This window comes from Tursiops truncatus, chromosome 15 (genome assembly GCF_011762595.2).
Source record: "Tursiops truncatus isolate mTurTru1 chromosome 15, mTurTru1.mat.Y, whole genome shotgun sequence".
NCBI classification, from domain to species: domain Eukaryota; kingdom Metazoa; phylum Chordata; class Mammalia; order Artiodactyla; family Delphinidae; genus Tursiops; species Tursiops truncatus.
This window is the reverse complement of record NC_047048.1, coordinates 44,334,893-44,356,958: the sequence shown is the minus strand read 5'-3', so window position 1 is coordinate 44,356,958 and position 22,066 is coordinate 44,334,893. Positions and strand designations below refer to the sequence as shown.

Sequence of the window (22,066 nt, the reverse complement as noted above, 5' to 3'; positions counted from 1 at the left end):
TTCTCAGCATAATGCCTTTGAGATTCATCCAAGTTACTGGTGTATCAAGAGCAGTCCTTTCATTTTTATCGCTGACTTATTCCATGGTATGGATACACCACATTCACCGCTGGAGGGCCACGTGGATCGTTTCCAGTGTGTGAGCTGAAAATTTCACTTTTCTAGTGTAAACACCCAAGAGAGGGACTGATGGGTCATATGGTGAGTGGATATTTACTTGGTAAGAAACTACCAAACTGTTCTCCAGAGCGGCTGCGCCGCTTCGCACTCCCGGCAGCAATGGATATTTGCTCTCCAGCCCCATCGGCACTTTGCCAAGTGGGAGTGCTTTTTTAATTTTAGCCATTCTCATAGGTGTGTAATGGCGTTTCATTGTGGTTTTAATTTGCATTTCCTTAATGACTAGCAGGGATGAACATCTTTTTTTGCACTGCTTTCTTTTTTTGAATTTTATTTATTTTTTTATACAGCAGGTTCTTACTAGTTATCCATTTTATACATATTAGCGTACGTATGTCAATCCCAATCTCCCAATTCATCACAGCACCACCACCACCCCCCAACCGCTTTCCCCACTTGGTGTCCATACGTTTGTTCTCTACATCTGTGCCTCAATTTCTGCCCCGCAAACTGGTTCATCTGTACCATTTTTCTAGGTTCCACATGTATGTGTTAATATACGATATTTGTTTTTCTCTTTCTGACTTACTTCACTCTGTGTGACAGCCTCTAGATCCATCCACGTCTCTACAAATGAAGCAATTTCGTTCCGTTTTATGGCTGAGTAATATTCCATTGTATATATGTACCACATCTTCTTTATCCATTCATCTGTCAATGGGCATTTAGGTTACTTCCATGAACTGGCTATTGTAAATAGTGCTGCAATGAACACTGGGGTGCATGTGTCTTTTGGAATTATGGTTTTCCCTGGGTATATGCCCAGTAGTGAGATTGCTGGGTCATATGGTAATTCTATTTTTAGTTTTTTAAGGAACCTCCATACTGCTCTCCATAGTGGCTGTATCAATTTACATTCCCACCAACAGTGCAAGAGGGTTCCCTTTTCTCCACACCCTCTCCAGCATTTGTTGTTTGTAGATTTTCTGATGATGCCCATTCTAACCGGTGTGAGGTGATACCTCACTGTAGTTTTGATTTGCACTTCTCTAATAATCAGCGATGTTGAGCAGCTTTTCATGTGCTTCTTGGCCATCTGTATGTCTTCTTTGGAAAAATGTCTGTTTAGGTCTTCTGCCCATTTATGGATTGGGTTGTTTGTTTTTTTAATTTGAGCTGCATGAGCTGTTTATCTATTTTGGAGATTAATCCTTTGTCCGTTGATTCCTTTGCAAATATTTTCTCCCATTCTGAGGGTTGTCTTTTCATCCTGTTTGTAGTTTCCTTTGCTTTGCAAAAGCTTTTAAGTTTCATTAGGTCCCATTTGTTTACTTTTGTTTTTATTTCCATTTCTCTAGAAGATGGATCAAAAATGATCTTGCTGGGCTTCCCTGGTGGTGCAGTGGTTGAGAGTCTGCCTGCCGATGCAGGGGACACGGGTTTGTGCCCCGGTCTGGGAAGATCCCACATGCCGTGGAGTGGCTGGGCCCGTGAGCCATGGCCGCTGAGCCTGCGCGTCTGGAGCTCCGCAACGGGAAAGGCCACAACAGTGAGAGGCCCGCGTACCGCAAAAAAAAAAAAAAAGAAAAGAAAAAGATCTTGCTGTGATTTATGTCAGAGTGTTCTTCCTATGTTTACCACTACGAGTTTTATACTGTCTGGTCTTACATTTAGGTCTTTAATCCATTTTGAGTGTATTTTCGTGTATGGTTTTAGGGAATGTTCTAATTTCATTCTTTTACATGTAGCTATCCAGTTTTCCCAGCGCCACTTACTCAAGAGACCGTCTTTTCTCCATTGTATATCCTTGCCTCCTTTGTCATAGATTAGTTGACCACAGGTGTGTGGGTTTATCTCTGGGCTTTCTATACTGTTCCACTGATTTATATCCGTTTTTGTGCCAGTACCATATTGCCTTCATTACTGTAGCTTTGTAGTATAGTCTGAAGTTAGGGAGTCTGATTCCTCCGCCTCCACTTTTTTTCCCTCAAGACTGCTTTGGCTATTCGAAGTCTTTTGTGTCTCCATACAAATTTTAAGATTCTTTATTCTAGTTCTGTAAAAAATGCCATTGGTAATTTGGTAGGGACTGCATTGAATCTATAGATTGCTTTGGGTAATATTGTCACTTTCACAATATTGATTCTTCCGATCCAAGAACATAGTATATGTCTCCATCTGTCGGTATCACCTTTAATTTCTTTCGTCAGTGTCTTATAGTTTTCTGCATACAGGTCATTTGTCTCCCTAGGTAGGTTTACTCCGAGGTATTTTATTCTTTTTGTTGCAGTGGTAAACGGGAGTGTTTCCTAATTTCTCTTTCAGATTTTTCATCATTAGTGTATAGGAATGCAACAGATTTCTGTGCATTAATTTTGTATCCTGCAACTTTACCGAATTCATTGATTAGCTCTAGTAGTTTTCTGGTGGCATCTTTAGGATTCTCTATGTATAGTATCATGTCATCTGCAAACAGTGACAGTTTTACCTCTTCTTTTCCAATTTGTATTCCTTTTATTTCTTTTTCTTCTCTGATTGCCATGGCTAGGACTTCCAAAACTATGTGGAATAATAGTGGTGAAAGTGGACATCCTTGTCTTGTTCCTGATCTTAGAGGAAATGCTTTCAGTTTTTCACCACTGAGAATGATGTTTGCTCTGGGTTTGTCGTATATGGCCTTTATTATGTTGAGATAGGTTCCCTCTATGCCCACTTTCTGGAGAGTTTTTATCATAAATGGGTGTTAAATTTTGTCAAAGCTTTTTCTGCATCTATTGAGATGATCATATGGTTTTCATTCTTCAATTTGTTAATATGGTTTATCACATTGACTGATTTGCGTATATTGAAGAATCCTTGCATCCCTGGGATAAATCCCACTTGATCATGGTGTATGATCCTTTTAATGTGTTGTTGGAATCTGCTAGTATTTTGTTGAGGATTTTTGCATCTATATTCATCAGTGACACTGGTCTGTAATTTTCTTTTTTTGTAGTGTCTTTGTCTGGTTTTGGTATCAGGGTGATGGTGGCCTCATAGAATGAGTTTGGGAGTGTTCCTTCCTCTACAATTTTTTGGAAGAGTTTGAGAAGGATGGTGTTAGCTCTTCTCTAAATGTTTGATAGAATTCACCTGTGAAGCCATCTGGTCCTGGACTTTTGTTTGTTGGAAGATTCTTAATCACAGTTGCAATTTCATTACTTGTGATTGGTCTGTTCATATTTTCTGTTTCTTCCTGGTTCAGTCTTGGAAGGTTATACCTTTCTAAGAATTTGTCCATTTCTTCCAGGTTGTCCATTTTATTGGTATAGAGTTGCTTGTAGTCTCTTGGGATGCTTTGTATTTCTGCAGTGTCTGTTGTAACTTCTCCTTTTTCATTTCTAATTTTATTGATTTGAGTCTTCTCCAGGAGGGCTTACGCCAAGGAGTACTTCCCAGAATTTCTGCTGCCCGTGTCCTTGTCCTCACCATGAGACACAGCCACACCCCACCTCTGCAGGAGACCCTCCAACACTAGCAGGTAAGTCTGGTTTAGTCTCCTATGGGGTCACTGCTCCTTCCCCTGGGTCCCGATGCACATACTACTTTGTGTGTACCCTCCAAGAGTGGAGTCTCTGTTTCCCCCAGTCCTGTTGAAGTCCTGCAATCAAATCGCAGTTACCTTCAAAGTCTGATTCTCTAGAAATTCCTCCTCCCGTTGCAGGACCCCCAGCTTGGGAAGCCTGACGTGGGGCTCAGAACCTTCACTCCAGTGGGTGGACTTCTGTGGTATAAGTGTTCTCCAGTCTGTGAGTCACCCACCCAGCAGCTATGGGACTTGATTTTATTGTGATTGTGCCTCTCGTACCATTTCATTGTGGCTTCTCCTTTGTCTTTGGATGTGGGGTATCTGTTTTGGTGAGTTCCAGTGTCTTCCTGTCGATGATTGTTCAGCAGTTAGTTGTGATTCCGGTGCTCTAGCAAGAGGGAGTGAGAGAACGTCCTCTACTCTGCCATCTTGAACCAATCTCCCTGCCTATGTTTTTAAATTCCATAAATTTGACCTTATGTAAAAGTGAGAGCTAGAGTATATACGACATGATTACATTTATATAAAGAACAAAAATAGGCAAAACTGAAAACCAACCTCTGCCTTAAGAAGTCAGGATAGAGGTTACCCTTGAGGGGAAGGGCAGGCAGTACTGGGAAAGGAACATGAAGAGGAGTTTCTAGGGCGCTGGTAATGTTCTGTTTCTTGATGGAATGCAGGTTAGATGGGTAAATGCAGCTTGTGAATATTCACTGATACGTATACTTATAATATGTATAATTCTTCAATGAAGAGTTCACATGTATGTATATATACATATATGTGTGAATATAAACCACTACATATATATCTGTATGTCTCTAATCTATGTAGTAGGAGAAGCAAATACGTGTCAGAATCTTTTGCCGTACTTCAATTGTGCTTTGAAACTCTGATACACATAGCATTCTGCATAGGCAAATAAAATTATTAAAAGTAGGAGCTTTTATTTGCCTGTACTTAAACAAATAACCCCGAAACAGAACTCTGATATGAGTAGCATTTTCAGTGAATCATGGCAGCATCTGCAATAGGATATTGTGGGAATAGAGCAATATCACTAGAAAAATTTACACTTAAGGACACCTGCTGGACTTTCCTGGTGGCACAGTGGTTAAGAATCCACCTGCCAATGCAGGGGACACGAGTTCGAGCACTGGTCCGGGAAGATCCCACATGCCGCGGTGCAACTAAGCCCATGCTCCACAACTACTGAGCCTGCGCTCTAGAGCCCACACGCCTAGAAGCCCGTGCTCTGCACTAAGAGAAGCCACCACAATAAGAAGCCTATGCACCGCAACAAAGAGTAGCCCCCACTCACCACAACTAGAGAAAGCCCATGCGCAGCAACAAAGACCCAATGCAGCCAATAAATAAATAAATAAACAAATAAGAAACTTGTGAATGTTATCTTTATTAAAAAAAAGAACACTTGCTTATTTTATTGAGCATCACAAATTTAATTAATTTTGGATAAGCCTGTATTGTCTCACAACAATTTTTAGCTTCAGAGTGTGATAAATTATTTTAAATTGGACTCTTGTTTTTATTATAATGTATTAAATTTATCAAAGAATTTTATCTTCAGTTTATCCTAAAACAGACAACTATCTTTTCCATCCTCACCCCCAAAACTACAGTAACAAAAATAATCCTTTAATGACTGTGGTGGTCTTTGGCTATGAAAGAAACAAGACAACAAAAGATCACAAAGTATAAGGCAACTGGCATATACAACACCTCTGAAGACGTTCCTCAGACAGAATGTGTAAAAGTTTTAATAAAGTTTTTCTGTCCATGTGATAAAGCTCCTTTCGAGGATTTCCTCAGTTTAATTTTAAAAGGCTGATCTTTCTTTGCTCATAACTTATTAACATATTAAGTACAAGAAATTAAACCAAGAATTTTCCAAGTACTTCCCTTCACATGTAGTAGTTTAGATGATCCTTACATATTTACTGCAGATAAATGTTGTTAAAACATTGAAAAAAGATCCCAATAATAAGGGGTATAAATAAAAATGACTATTGTGGCTCGTGTCATAAGTGATTCAAGCCTGACAACATCACGTGCAGCGGGACTCTGTGCTGACGGTTTCTTTTCACACACGGGAAAGCTCCACATCAAAAAGTACAATGTATGTGGAGATATTTTTAGGTGCAGAGCAAGTCCTGGCCCACTGCAGTCCACCAGTGGACTGCTTATGGGACAGCACTTATGGGACAGCACTGTTGGGTGTGTTCCAGGACTCAGGAAACTCCGCAAGGTTCTCGGCCTGTCGATATTCTCACAGGTCAAACCACTCACGGGATGGGATGTCAAGGACTTCGAGGGCCATATTTTCCTGAAGGGAAAGCTGCTCTGGAGAGAGCAGTGTGCATTTAAAGAAAAGTTTTGGGTTTTTTTAATGATACACTTCAGACATCCATTCACGGGTTAGGAAAATGGGAAGAACTGTATCTTTATTTCTAACTCCAATTTAACCTAGATTTTCTTTTTCTTTTTTTTTTTTTTGCCACACCATGCAACTTATGGGATCTTAATTCCGCAACCAGGACTGAACCAGGGCCACAATAGTGAAAGCACCGAATCCTGACCACTGGACCGCCAGGGAACTCCCTAACTCAAACGTTTTAAAAAGTGCTCCTTGGAATCTAGAAAAACGGTACAAATGAACTTATTTGCAAAGCAGAAACAGAGACAGAGATGTAGAGAACAAATGTGTGGATACCAAATGGGGGAGGATGGGATGAATTGGGAGATTGGGACTGACACATATACACTACTATGTATAAAACAGATAACTAACGAGAACCTGCTGTACAGCACAGGGAACTCTCAATGCTCTGTGGTGACCTAAATGGGAAGGAAATCTAAACAAGAGGGGATACATGTATACATATAACTGATTCACTTTGCTGCACAGCAGACACTAACACAACACTGTAAAGCAACTATACTCCAATAAAAATTAAAATTAAGGGACTTCCTTGGTGGTGCAGTGGTTAAGAATCCGCCTGCCGATGCAGGGGACAGGGTTCAAGCCCTGGTCCGGGAAGATCCCACATGCCGCGGAGCAACTAAGCCCATGTGCCACAACTACTGAGCCCACGTGCCGCAACTACTGAAGCCCGTGTGCCTAGAGCCCATGCTCCACAAGACAAGCCACCGCGATGAGAAGCCCACGCACCACAACGAACAGTAGCTCCCGCTCGCCGCAACTAGAGAAAGCCCATGCGCAGCAACGAAGACCCAACGCAGCTGAAAATAAATTTGTTTGTTTGTTTAATTAAAATTTAAAAAAAAAAGAATAGGGCTTCCCTGGTGGCGCAGTGGTTGAGAGTCCGCCTGCCGATGCGGGGGACACGGGTTCGTGCCCCGGTCCGGGAAGATCCCACATGCTGCGGAGCAGCTAGGCCCGTGAGCCATGGCCGCTGGGTCTGCGTGTCCAGAGCCTGTGCTCCACAACGGGAGAGGCCACAACAGTGAAAGGCCCGCGTACCGCAAAAAAAAAAAAAAGAAAAAGAAAAAGAATAAAGTTTGAACAGGGAAAAAATAAATAAATAAATGTAATTAAAAAATAAATAAATGAAAAGTGCTCCTTGATTCTCTCTCACTACAGTATCCAAACCTAACAGCACGGACCACACTATGAGCACAGAATGCAGCTCGGTAAGTGCACCATGCAGATTATAAGGAAGTTTTCTGTAAAAAACACAAAAGGACAAGCAAGGCTCCTTCACGAAAACCCCAAGAGATCCTGAAGTGAGGCAGTTTCAACAATCAAACAAAGACCCGGGGAAATCGCCTGAGCCAGGCCACAGGGATGTCACACGTGTCCCTGCATCACCATAACCACTTCTATAACGGGCGATACAAAACAGAGATTCAGGAAGGTGCTCAAACGAGTCTTTCATTCTGTTAAAATACACTTTCAAGTCATAAAATGCTTGGGTAGAATCTTAAACATTACTCAAGCCCCTCGATTTCCTTCCACTAATGGAGATTATGCTGCTAATCCTATTGCATGCTAAATTTCCATCCGTAATTGATAACTATTAGATAGTTAATCATTTTGGGTTTAGTGGATAAAATCTTACGCACGGAGCACATAATGAATGCAAAGGCCAACGGGAGCGTGCTGTAAAGGAAAGGCCGGCAAACTCATTCAAAGCTTTACTTAGCACTTATTTACTCAAATCAATACAACCACGGAGATAAGTGCCTCGTTAAGATCTAGAAATTGGTGCCATTACTCAAAGAAAATTACCCATAAGTCTCAGAAAAAGCCAACCTGATTCCCTTGAGCAAGCAGCATTTTCAGCCTGGCTATTTCAGCTCGCAGCTCACGGATAAGCTTGACGTTGGCGTCCTCATTAATTGTAGGCTTGTTGATGATGTTTTTGGCTCTATTTGCATAGCGAAGAGTACTTAGGGTTTCTCCGTAATTGACATCAGCAGGTGAAATGGCTGTGAAGAATGAATTCAAAAAGTAATTTATCCGGCGCTCCGTTTCATTTAACACAAAGTTGGTTTGTAATTTAAAAGTCAGATTAACCCCAGGTCATTGGATAGACTAAATATTCATTGCCACAGTCATGAATATTAAAAAATTATCTAGGACTCATAGGAAAAGTGCTCACTATACCAAATTAAATGCCATTTCGCTCTTTTTAAGTTTAGAATCGGCCATCTAACCAAATCTCCTCTGCAGCTTAGGGAGTTTTCTCCGTTGAAAATATAAGAAGAGGATTTCAAAACTATGTACGCTTCCAATGTAAAGTAGAAATTTAAATCCTAGAAGTTCTGGCAAAACCTACCACCTGTAAAACTCCAGAGCATTGTGATTTTTGAAAAGAGTCAGTAGATCAGCTAATTCTTTTCTGCCTAAAGCTCTGGTTAATCAATCACACCCCAATGCCAACAAACTTCAGGGCTTAAGTGACTACACAACCACGTCTGGGGTGCATACCCCCAGGTAGAGCCCTTGCCTCCACAGGGACTCCATGGCATGGGTGTAGGGAGACACGGGGACATGGAAAGGACATGGGGGCGTGGTTAGGAGGAAAAGCATTTCTGAGTTCTCCTCAACAGTTACCTCCCCTTTGCACATTTTTTTCATCTTTTCTGCTTCTTCCTGTTAATTAGTGAAAAGATAGACATATATCACTGTTATTATTTGCTAGATTTACTGGGCTTTTTCCTCTCGATTCTTAATTTTAAATTCCATATTTTCTGCTTTGAAATAGAAAAAAAAAAAAGTGGGGTTATTTTTACTCTATGTCCCTACAATGATTTTCTCCCACGAGTTAGCAGCGTTAGAAGTTTCTGTCCTGTTCTTTCAGCAAAGCTAAGAATCATTCCCCATGGACGTCGGCTTGCATAACCAAGAACATGGCAAGTTAATGTAACCAGAAAGAGGGAAAAAGAGTCAACAATACAATACTGTAGACTGGATCACAGAAGGTGCTTTTCTTTAGAACAGAAAAACTTTTTTTTTTTTTAATACAAAGGTGCTATTTCCTAATGAGACACTTTAAACTTCAGTAGTTACAGTTAATTCACACGAAACACTGTACGCTGAAGAAAAAGAATTTAAAATTCTTACTGGCAATCATGATAGTTTTAGAGTTTCCTCCAAGGCTATCTTTTAACAACCAAGTCAAAACAGAATCCCTGTAAGGCACAAAAACTTGCTTCTTCTTTACAAGAGGGTTTGCTGCATCCTGAGATAAATCAGCTGTAGGAGAAAAACAAAAGGGGGGGGGAAGTTAAAGGCAATCATTAAAGATTTTTTTCTCTAATTCGGCTTCAAAAAGCCTTGAGGCTATTACTCCGGTTTGTGACACAAACATTAAACCCAAGTGCTCTGCGCTACTATGACACCACCAAGAACGAGAAGAGGCAGCAGACAAGTATGAACCCACCTAAGGCAGAAATGACATTTCCCAGAGTCACGAGGGATTTGTTGATGTTCCCCCCTTCCTTCAGCCGGACCCCGGTGGCACCAGTGGCATCTGCCCGCTCACTTCCGGCAAGATCGACTAAGTGGATCTTACTCACGGTTTCACATGGCATTTCAGAATCAAATTTTGCCTGTGGTGAAATATAAAAGCAAAGTGGAAGAGGTATAAAGAGCCCCAATGTTTATATGTTTATATAACATTTTTTATATGTTTTATGTGTTTATAACACAAATTCTAATTATTTTCCGCTCCTCACTGTGATCTCTCAGGGTAGATTTTTTTTTTTAATTTTGTTGTTTCATTGGCCTTCTTCCTGATGACAAAAATTAAATTGAATACAATAGAAGCCTACCATATGTGATTCCTAAACTTTCTGAAGAACTGCGGATTCCATTACCCAAATCACTGTCATTCTCAAAAGGGCTGAGTCTGACCACGGCAGATGAGGAAACTAGGCCCTGAGGGGCATTCCACAAAGAAAAATATAAGTACACAAATAATTCGTTTTGTTCTCATCCAAAATCTGCAACATTACAAGCACAATGGCTTTCCAAAATATGATAAATACAATTATCTGAAAGATCACTCAACCGTTATTCGATGTTAAAATTCGATTTGTTTCACAATTATAAAATAGTGAAAATCTTAAATTCTGTATTCCTTGATTCTGAATTCTACCGAAATTTTACTTTCCCAAAGACTTTTAACCTACGTTTTACAGTCTGAACCAAAACGCCAAAAAGAAATTACCATATTGTGATCGAAAAGCAAGCCTCTTAGAAACTAGGGACGGCCACATCTAATGCACATTAACCAGAAAACAGGAGAAAAAAACCCAGTAAACTACAGTAAATCAAAAGAAAAGGTCTAAAGAAAGGTAAATTTGTAGAGAATTTATCAGGAGCTGTTCCGACTGACCCTAGAGAATTTTTTCATCTTCTTTGCTCTCTGAGCCTCCTCATTAATGAAAGGTTAAGTTTTTCTATCTGATGTGTGCAATGGTTAATACAGGCCAGGTCCTCTCCAAACTCCTAACATGTGCGAGGCACTGAGAGGACCCCACACCTTTACGTTCATCCGTCCCCCGGTCTCGGTGTTAACGCATTTGCCCTGAGTCATTTACGCACGTTCAAAATGCGCTCCACCTCCAGACCATAATGAATTCCTACATTAACACTTAAAGACGTCCCTTGTCCTTTAATATCACTCTAATAATCACAAGCAGCGCTGCGGGTGAGTTCCACAGAGCCATAATGGACCGCGATGAGTTACCTTGGCCTCCAGCTGCTCTGACTGGCAACCCTGTTATCTCCCACAGAGCTGGCAACGATGAAAACTTTGACTTAATTAAGCACAAAGCAAGTTTTTTAATGTCTAGAACACGGCAGAAGCCTGCTAAATATTTCTTACGGGTATACATCAGGTTGCATTTCAAACGTAACCGCGGAGAAATCAGCACACAGCACACGTTCAAGTCTAATGAACAAGAAAATGGCAGTCGGCCACCTCTGCTTCTCCTGGCTCAGGGACAGAGCCAGCCCCCCCCCCCCACACACACACACACACACACACACACACACACACACACACACACACACACACACACACACACACACACACACACAGCTGCCCTCACCTGGGTGAAGTTGATGGTGAAGATGGCGTGAGACCTGCTGCTGACATCATTCATCCCGGTGGCAGCGGTGGTCCGATTGATGTTTCCTGCATCCATAAGCTCTTCGACATCACCGTAATTCTGTACTAAATGTTTGGATAAATCTGAAAAAAAAAAAAAAAAAGGCGGGGGGGGTAAAGAAATCTCCCCAGTATCTAGTAAATGGAAGAAGAAATGTACCTCTATGAAATAGTACACGACTGTACAAATCTGTGGTGGTTTATAACGCAGACTCAGGAGCTGGGCTGTCTGGGGTCAAGTCCAGGCTCTGCGGCTGACTAGTGGACTTTCACGGTTGTGAACAAGTCACTTAAGCTCACTAAGCGTCGTTCACCAATCCTGATAACGCATACCTATCGCATATGGTATTTAGGACACCTGTGAGATATCTTCATCAACCTCATGAGCACTAATCAGAGCCAGGGAAATAGAAACACTATCTCCATGCAAAACACACATTCTTTTAAATCCCTTTTAAAGAAACTTTCCATTCATCTGTTGGGAAACATTCATATGGTTCTAAAATCAAGGGCTACAAAAAGTAGACTGTGTAAAGGGTCTTCCCCCTCCCCCATCCAATAACCCACCCCCAACTTCCCCTTCTGTCAGGCAACCCAACATTATTAGCTTCTCCAGAACCTTCCAGAAATAACCTATATGTATACAGGCAATTACATATCTATTAAGCCATCTTATTTTCCCCTTTTATACATAGTAGCATATCATACACATTGTTTCGCATCCTGCTTTTTTCTGTGTAATAATACATTGAAGAATATTCTGTATCAGTTAAAGTAATCCTTCATTCATTCTTTTTTTTTTCTTTTTTTGCGGTACACGGGCCTCTCACTGTTGTGGCCTCTCCCGTTGCAGAGCACAGGCTCAGCAGTCATGGCTCACGGGCCCAGCCACTCCGCGGCATGTGGGATCTTCCTGGACCGGGGCACGAACCCGTGTCCCCTGCATCGGCAGGCGGACTCTCAACCACTGCACCACCAGGGAAGCCCCATTCATCCATTTTTATGGCTGCACAGCATTCGATTCTATGCATGTACCGTAACCAACAGTCTCCTATTGAGACTATAGAGGTTGTTGAGACTTTGCTTCCAATACAAGTAACGCTGCTACAAATAATCTTGTATTTCGGTTTTTACGAATATGTGTGAATATTTCTGCAAAATAAATTCTTAAGAGGTGGAATTGCTAGATGAAAGCACATTTGAAATTTTGATGGATATCACAAAACTGTCCTCGATAGAAGGCACTTTACACCCAGCAGTAACAAGGTATAAGACTGTCTCTCAACACTGTCTTACCAGGTTCCTTACATCTGCCGGGACAGTTAACAGATGCTAGCTTGAAGAATTTTTATTTTGCTTTTCTCTGATTATGAGGCTGAGCCTTCTTTCCTCCATTTAAAAATCATCAGTATTTCCATTTCTGTGGACAATCTAGTCACATCCTTTGTTCATTTTTCTCCTTGGTTTTGGAGCTGCCTTTATTAAGTTATAGGAGCTCTTTATATATTAGACTTAACAAGTCCTTTGTCTGAAACTTGAATTGAAAATATTCCCTCCACATTGTAAACTGTCTTTTTACTTTGCTTCTGGTGTTTCTGCCAAGTGTAAAGTTGGTTTTCTGTTTTGTTTTGTTTCACCATTTCAAATTTAACACTTTTATTTCATGGCTTCTGGATTTTAAGTAAAACATTTTTAAAGGCTTCCCTTCTCCAAATTTCTAGGAAAAAAAGTAATCCAGGGTTTCTTGCAGTCATTATGTCACTTTTTACTTTTAAATATTTGATCCATTTGCCATTTACCCTAGTATAAAAACTGAGCTCCAGTACCAAGTTACTTTTTTTTTCTTCCTAGACAGCTTAATAACCCATATTCCCCCAATGTTTGAATAGCAGATTTATTAGAAACTAAATCCCCATTAAGTATCTACACCAGATTCTGGATGTCTCACCCTGCTTGATTATTCTGTCTCCTCGCAAACCCAGCTTTGTAATATGTTTTAACATCTGATAAGACAGTTAAAGGGAAAACATGAAGGCACAGTTAGGCTAAAAACTATTAACAGTAATAGTTATCCCACGCTCCACAGAACAAATACACAGTTACACATTTCACTTGGGGCATTAGAAAGCAAAAGTTCAATTGAAAATTTACTAAAATGCAGATGAGGACCTGTTGGTGCACCCGGTATAACCCGGTAAAAAAGACAACGGAAACAGGAACATCTTTAAATCCATGACCAGTTCTCAGCCTTGCCTCCAGCGAGACACACAGGAACGACAATAGCCACAGGAAAGCCGATCTGTGTGCGATTCTTATAGGCCAGCCTTAACTCAGCAGCCGTATACAGAGGAATTGTGTAGAGCTGACCGTTCTATTCCAAAGACAGCCTTCAAGCCAGCCTATTTTTTAAATAATTCGCAAGGGCCAGCCCTTCACCCGTCATTCCCTGAGACATTCCTCACAAAGGACCGTGACACAACTAGTGTAGCACAATACAAAGGCCGAGAACACAGCACAGGAACCTGCAAACAAGCTTCCCAGAGGCGAGAGGTCTCAGAGTCACCCTATAATCATGTTACCATTAAGGTCAGTAAAAACACACTGCTAAAATGCAAGGCCATTTAAAGAGACAGGCTGTAGGGTTGCTTATCTTGCCTGGGAACTTGGAAAAAACAAGTTCCTGGAGTTCTTAAAGCCAGAGGAAATCTATTGGCAAGCCCCACAAAATCACCAAATGCCCAGTGAAGTATAAACGCATTAAATGAACATCGTGCAGTGACAGCACGTGCAATTTTTACTATAATGATTCCAAAAATAAATTTTTAAAATCTCGCCATTATCCTACATTTTTTTTCTCTGAAACTATTATTTTTACAAAAATTCCCAAGAATAGGGCTGTGAAAACATTCACTCTTACCCTCAACATAAGGTCCTTCTTTTGGATGCTCACGGACTCTTAAATTGAAGGTTTTGGATGACTTCCGTCTAAGTAGATCTCTCACACGTTCATTATAAATTTCTAAGTAGCTAAAAATTTCAAATAGAGTTGAATTCAGTAAGATGATTTCAGACATTAATAACAACAACAATAACAGCAGCAACGTACATTTATGGGTGGTAACCATGTATCAGGTACAGCACTTTACGTGGATTATTTCATTTAATCCCTACAATAGCCCAGAGGTAGGTACTACTATTATCTCCATTTTAGGCAATAGAGGCTCAGGGTGATTTAAACAACCTATCCAAGGCCTCACAGCCTCTGCGGGGTCAGGCAGCCAGGAGAACCCTTGATTGCCACGTCTGCCCCCAAACCACTGACGAAACTGCCTCCCCACACAGGTTTAAGTTCAAGGAGGAAAAAACACCTCAACCACCCAGATCTATTTAAATAATAGATTTATAGTGATCCTACCAACATAAAGAATAACACAAATCCTATTCAAATAAAAGAATAAGGCAAGTGGGTATACACTGAAAAGTCGAAAGCTCACTCCATTTGAGATGAGCATCCTTCGTTAGTTTCCAACCAAGGCGGGTTGCCTCTACCAGCCTCCCAAACCCCAATCCAAATGGTACCCAAGGAAGTCACTGAACACGTATGTGCTTTAAGCTTGCCTTCCAACCGGCACAGCACAGGAGGGGGAGAGGCAGACTCTCCCCTAAGGAATCCAAAGGCTTTATCCACTCCTTGTGCCTTAAATCAAGCTCACACTCAGTTACTCAGGCCATGGGCCCTACCTGACTTCAGTTCGAAAAGATGCCTCATCCCATCTGGTGGTTTCATTTATCCGACTGAAGAGCCCTTCGCAGATCCGGGGTATTAAGCCAGAATCGCCCTGCAGTGGGAAGGAGGGACGCCTCAGCTGTCACTTGAAATAAAAGCAACCGACGATTGCATCTGCAATTGGCTGGGGTGGACTCAGACTCCAGGGGCCTGCAGGCCCGGCCCAGGGCCCAGGGCGCAGCACTCATCCCCTGCAGGGCTGCTTCCTACTCTCTGAAATGAGAGGATTGAGTTTTCGAATTTCTACCTGCTGGGACCATGATAATATACAGTTATCAGCTGTTCATCAGCTAAATCATGGCTTGCAAACATAAGACGACTTATTCTCTAGCTTTCAAATAGTCACGTTTCGGTCGGCACTGACACGCTGACGAGCTTCAGAACGGTACCAAAGACGAGGTAAAAATGTTCTCGTTAGAAAGCCAGACTTTAGGGCTTCAGTGTTTTCTTCTGAAATCCCTCACTACTTTCACCCAATCTCCCATCCCCAAAATAAATATATATATATCATCACAGGTTTAGGAGAATTTTTTTCCTTGATACCATTAAATCAGTATCAATTCTTATAACGAAAAATTGGGCCTTTCACCACATTTTTTCTTCTTACTTTAAAAAATAAAATAAAGAATACCCAAATGGTACTCAACTGTAAGGTCAGAGAAAAACAGCTGTAACTTATGAGTGCTTTGTTGAACTTACATAAACTAGCTAAGAGGGAATCAACATGTAAATTTCATTTTTAGAGAAGGCTTTTTTCTCCAAAGGCACAGTAGGAAAGTAGGAAGAGAGAAGTAATGGTAAAAGGAAATGTGAAACTCTTGAAATGGTCTGTTCTTCTCTTATTCTTCCCTACTTCTCAGCATTGAGGATTCACTGTCCAGCATTTATTTTCTTCTCCTGGAAAGAAAATGCCTGGATTTAAGAAGCCAGGACACATGCACTCAAAGGCTTACATCTGGAAAGACCTGTCCTCCTTTAATGCATTACTTCTTCCACTAACCATCGAGCCTGTAGCATTCAAGGCACCACCGAGCCTGTCAGCAGGAAACCCAGCCATCCTCCGCTAGTCCCCCCACATCTAGAACAGGCTGGCGCCTCTCAGACTCAGTGAACAGTTTTCAAAACCACAACATGAGAAAAGTAAAACACACAAGCACTATCCAGGTCTGGAGAAAACACAGAATGGGGTAAGTTCCTACAATCACGTCTAGTTCTTCCTCTGCCATATTTTGGGGCAAGTATAACTTTAAGGTTCTTAATTTATACGGCATAACTACTAGACTCTACATACTATATTTATAGCTATGTGGACTCTACATAACCTGTATAATTCTAACATTTTTTATGTATTCACTGGATTTCCGTAGTACCTTTCCACCAAAGAGACTCTTTCTTTTACATTTTTCTTGGGGAAAAATGTTTTGAATAATTTTAAATAGAACAGAGTTCAATAATTTTATTCCAACTGTTGGGTTGGCAGAAAAGAAGAATAAATTACTTGTAGGCCCAGCATACGTTTTTGATAAGATTATAAAGCCTTTAGAAACAGAAAATGAACTGAGACTCCCATCCATTATTCATGCTTATAAACTTAAAACTATTTCTAATTTAAAATCTCTCAAAGGAAATTTCGTCCGACTTATTACTGAGTTTTACCTTATTGCTAAAGAATGATCAGAACATGAAAAGCAAGTTAGTACAGACCACGTAGATAAGAGATACTTTTATCAGTCCAAAGAGAGATAATGAGAAATTTTCTTCCCACACAAACAACGTACAGAATCTCCCATCATGGTGTATGACTTTCCTGATCCGGTCTGCCCGTATGCAAAGACACACGCGTTATAACCTTCAAATGCAGACTTCACGACATCTGTGCCAAGGGTTTTGAAAACCTGAAAGAAGAAAAGAAAAAACAAAAAACCACAAAGGATACAATTACCATGGATTTTAATAAAAACTCCTTCAGTGTTGACAGTGTTCTTGAATCCTACTTTCATAAGGATTACACCATGTAAATAAAGCACTACAGAGCTGTTAACGACAGAATAAGTGTATACCCCCGTTTTTAATCAAAAGGAAACTTTTCTGATTTCCTTCATTTGATTTAATGAAGCAGGAAGCAACGCCATCCTTTTTCCCACTTAAGTTAACAAAAAATTCCTGAAATAGAAAAAGGTAAACAAGGCAAAGTGACGTCATATCTAGGAACAAAGACGATTTTAAAGCGTGACGATTGACCATTTCAGAATTAAATAAACTTATAAAGTGATTCATGCTATCAGACCTTCCAGAAACTAAATATTCAATGTCACAGCAGCCAGAAAGTTACGGCCCAAAAACCATGTCAAATCAATGTCATCATTTTAAGGATACGGCCATTCATCAAAGTCTCCGGAGGCTCTCACAGAGCTGAGTGATGAGTGGGTGCAGGTGAGGCTGGGATGCCAGGCTCTCCCGAGTCAGAATCCAGCGCATTTTCCTATTTGGACATTTGCCCAGGATGGAGAGGGCAGGAAGACGAGCTGTGTAGGGCCTGGGTTGGCACTTATGGTGGCCTGAGTTCACGTCCACCGCACCACACAACTGCACTAGGATGCTTTGGGGAATGGAAGGGGGGTGAAGGACAAATACTTGACCCACACAATCGATGTAAAAGAAGCAAATCAAGATGCCTGGTCATCCTCCTTACACCCAGCTGGGGTGGGGACCAGCCAAAGCTTTCTAACCCACTCCTGCCTTCACACTGGACCCCGCCCCCTCCCTGCAGGGGAGACCAGGACACAAAGGGCACACAGAACACCTCCCTGCTTCAAAAACAAGGCACATCAGCAGCTGAAGAGACACCGGAGAGGGAATACGATCAGGTTCTCAGTCAGAGCCAGGAAAAGGTGTGGGGTCCCCCGCAAAGGCCAGGGTGGGAGCCTCACCAGCCCCTTGGGAGGGTTCAGTATCCATGAGTGATGCCGGGTGAGCCCAGCTCAAGACACACCATCGTCTCCCCATAGGGATCTGGGCCCTCCAGCCAGATACCACCCCGGGACGGGGCTGACAACCACTGGCCATCGTGCTCTGCCCTCCCCACACAGACATCCTTGCTACCAACACAGCTTGTCAGCCAGGGACGCTCCAGGCCCCGTCTTCCTGCCATCTTGTTTAGACTTCGTCTCCTCAGTGGCGTCAAAGACGTACAGACTATCCTTCCAACCCAGCCGCTTCCACAGAGGACCCTCTCATTACTCTCCTTCATTCTGAGTTAAGTTTCATCCGTTTCAGCTTTACGAGCTGATATTTTCTGATCCTTTTCCCACATTCAGATGACTAACTCAACCTTCAACTAGAGCAGCTCACACCGTGTCTGTGATCAGCCCTCGGGGCGAGTAGTGTCCTAGATCCACTGTCCAGGGGGAGAGGTTAGGTCACTGGGCACACAGAGGGCGGCAGAGTGGGATCTGCATCCGGCCTCCCTGAAGCCAAAGCCTGCGCTTCTGCAGGAGTAGACGCCGAGTCCTCTTCCCACGCTCTCGACATCAATCTGGAAGCCCCAACCCTACGTGGAAGGGCCTCCCCCGACAGACCACACACGCGCGCGCGCGCGCACGCACACACACACACACACACACACACACACACACACGCACACACACACACACCCCCTGTGAAGAAGCAGAACCAGGAATCCCAGGGGGACTCTGGGCTCCAGACTAACCATCTGAGGTTCATGTTCACCACTATATATGGAGTAGGAGGAAAACTAAATATTTCTTTAATGCTTTCTGATTAGACAAAAACCAAAAGGCAGATGTCACTTTTAACCACTTCACAGAGTGCCACTGGAGAGAAAGAAGAGCCTTCCAAAAGCTTCTGGAAGAATAAAGGAAGGCTCTTCTCTCATACTTTTGTCTGAGGCTAAAACAGTCATGGAAAATATCATATTTAAACCAAACCCCAAAGTTTTCAAAATGGAACTCTTCCCCAGGGTTAAAATCCACACCTGCTACTTTACTCCTCATTTAGTCTCTAGAAAGCTAACTCAGCTGGAGTTCCTCCAGCCTCAGGGGGCCCCGGAGGGGGCGGGGGGCCTGGCACTGGTGGACGTGACCGCACGACAGGCCTAGAAAATGCAGGTCCGGAGGCGCTGAGACCCAGGCCTGGCTTGGTCCCAGCTTCAAGTCGGTTGGGGACCCAGAGACGCAGCAGGACGGTGCCCACACCTACGGGGTTCCCAGCAGGGAAAACCGGCTACCCCACTGCAGCTCCCACCAAGGACTGATTTACCATCGTCTACCAAACCGAGGTGGGGAAGGAAGGGGCTGCTCGACTGGCTGACGTCCTGCCCTCCTGGCCAGGGTCCCCGAGAGCCACTTCGCTGCTTGTCTGAGAGGCTACAGCGCTGACTTACAGAGCAAAGGGAGGCATCGCAGGGCCTCGCTTGAGGGGAAGTGCCCACAAGAGGGCGCTGTGAAAACAAAAGACTCTCCAACCAGCTGTCAACTGGGAAATTTTAGGTTTCAAGTTTCTCCGGAGTCGAATCAAGGAACAGGCAGTGCGAGATCAAAGCCTCCCTTTGTAGTCTGGAGAACAATTAAGAAAATTAGACCTTACTTAATGGTCTTTAATTGACACGAGTATGGACTTAAATGGCTCACTGATTTTTTTTCTAAATCTAACATTAATTTGGAAGGAAGAAATAGTAACGGTCATCTTATTTGGAATTTGTTTAACATTATGGGAAACTTGACTTGTACTATAGTAATGGGCATGATATATTGTCTCAAGATGCCTCTTCATTTAAATGATTTTTAAAAAGAAGAAAAAGACACGGGCCGACATCACACTAAGCCTGCAACTGCCCGTTTACAGCAGGGGTGAGAACTGTCGGTTCAGTTCCTGTGCAGGATCCAGCAGCATGAAAACTTCAGTCGATATAACACCAGCTATTCAAATTAGAGATGAGGAAGATTACCTTCTCTTTAACAGAGTGTCTAAAAAATAGGTGTCTTCCCAAAAATGCCAAACTCACAGAAAAAGAGATCGGATTTGTGGTTACCAGAGGCGGGAGGCTGGGGGAGGGAGACTTGGAAGAAGGAGGTCAAGAGGTACAAACTTACAGTTACAGGAGAAATAAGCGCTAGGAATATAATATACAACAATGATGACTACAGTTCACACTGCTGCATGATACACAGGAAAGTTGTTATGAGAGTAGATCCTAAGAGTTCTCGTCACAAGGAGGAATTTTTTTTCCTTTTCTTTTTATTGTATCTATATGAGAGGATGGTTATTAATTAAACCTATTGCGATAATTGTTTCACGAGATACGTAAAGCGAACCCTCATGCTGTACACCTTAGACTTATACAGAGGTGTATTTCAATTATTTCTCAATAAAACTGGAAAAGAGGGGAAAAAAACCACTAGGAGTGTTCCTGGATCTCTGCTGGTTTTATTAACACGTGGTTCTGCTAGAAAGCAGTGTTTACTAACATATCTCAAAGGCTTTTTCAGTTTTGAACTGAATGTACGATATAAATAACCCGAGACTGTTCCTTGACTTTGGGTTCCAGAGTAAAGGAGCCAAAGCCTCTGAAGCGCGGACACCTGCAGTGGAAAGTCTCCTCCACAGCTGAAAACTCTTTTCCTTCTCAAACTATTTTTAAACTCTGGGCAGCTATTTTTAACTCCCAAAAGAACTAAACGTGGGCTTCCCTGGTGGCGCAGTGGTTGAGAGGCCACCTGCCGACGCAGGGGACGCGGGTTCGTGCCCTGGTCCGGGAGGATCCCACACGCTGCGGAGCGGCTGGGCCCGTGAGCCATGGCCGCTGAGCCTGCGCGTCCAGAGCCTGTGCTCTGCAGCGGGAGAGGCCACAGCGGTGAGAGGTCCGCGTACCACAAAAAAAAAAAAAAAAAAAGAGCTAAACGTGTTACTGCTTCCCTGACCTTGACTCTCACTGAACCCAGGATATGTGACCTGTTCCATAAATGAACTACCCACCCGTAGACGAGGCCTCTCAGTCAACAAACGCCTGCTGAGCATCTCCAGGGAGCCAGGCCCTGCTGTCCACGCCACCACTCCCGTCCCTGGGCTTTCCCTCGGCACAGCCCCTGTCCCCAAAAGGCCTCAAATCCAGGTTAAACAGGGGGGAAAATGCAGCCGCTCGCTGGGTAACTTAGGAGGGAAACCTTCATGGCCCTCATTCATCCTCTAATGAAGATGTTCTGAGGACCATGTAATGAACCAGCTTTTCCCTTAAACTCCCTCGTACCAGCCACTTCATTTGCATTCCTACCTGAAAGCCAAAATCTGGATTCCACTAGCTGCAACATTCTGTTCCTCACCAGACTCCTAGCTACCAACACTGACTGATCCACGTGCCTCAGGACCAAAGTCATCTTCGCTCACTCGCTCATCCATTTATTCATTCAACAGGGCTGCCCTGTCCACCTGTCACTGAGAACACACCAATCCTTAAACCCTTAAGACCTTCCAGGGGTATCTACACCGCCGTATACATCAGCCCCAGGATCTCAACTCTGCTACTATTCAGTCGATTAGACCTACAGACTTGAGAAGGTTATTTAAGCTGAGTCTCCTTGACAAAGAAAAATGGAGCTAAAGTCGACCTCATTTGGTTCTTGTGAGGATTAAACGAGGCAGCACCCCTGAGCACCAAGCAGCGTTTCTGATTCCCCTGCAAACTCCAGCAGCATTAGTTCACCTTTCCTCTCCCGGCCCCTCTCTCATGCCCAGCACCCCATCTCTCCTCATGGCCCCCATTCCTACTGCTGTTGTCCTTCCTATGTTTCCCCAATACTGAATCAACAACTTGTAGATACTATCACTCCAGCCCTCTCCTTGGAACAACTTCTCCACGTTCACAGCCAATCTGAACTCCCAACACTTACATCGCCTCAGGAAGCCAGCCTCCTC

General features: G+C 42.8%; 1 protein-coding gene across 9 annotated transcripts in view; it reads right to left on the bottom strand.

The window, feature by feature from the left end:
- The window catches only part of LOC101321628 (kinesin-like protein KIF16B), a 278,548-nt gene that overhangs the window by 220,663 nt on the left and 35,819 nt on the right, over nt 1-22,066 (bottom strand). For all 9 annotated transcript variants that reach the window (XR_002174849.3, XR_012326207.1, XR_012326206.1 and 6 more), the window contains exons 4-10: nt 16,915-17,031; nt 15,091-15,188; nt 14,267-14,376; nt 11,291-11,433; nt 9,616-9,784; nt 9,297-9,428; nt 7,983-8,158 (exon numbers count right to left, since the gene is read on the bottom strand). Coding sequence is in view for 4 of the 9 variants with exons in the window: in XM_019927579.3 (XP_019783138.2) it covers nt 7,983-8,158; nt 9,297-9,428; nt 9,616-9,784; nt 11,291-11,433; nt 14,267-14,376; nt 15,091-15,188; nt 16,915-17,031 (945 nt within the window). In the remaining 5 variants the exon portion in view is untranslated. The remainder of the gene's footprint in view (nt 1-7,982; nt 8,159-9,296; nt 9,429-9,615; nt 9,785-11,290; nt 11,434-14,266; nt 14,377-15,090; nt 15,189-16,914; nt 17,032-22,066) is intronic.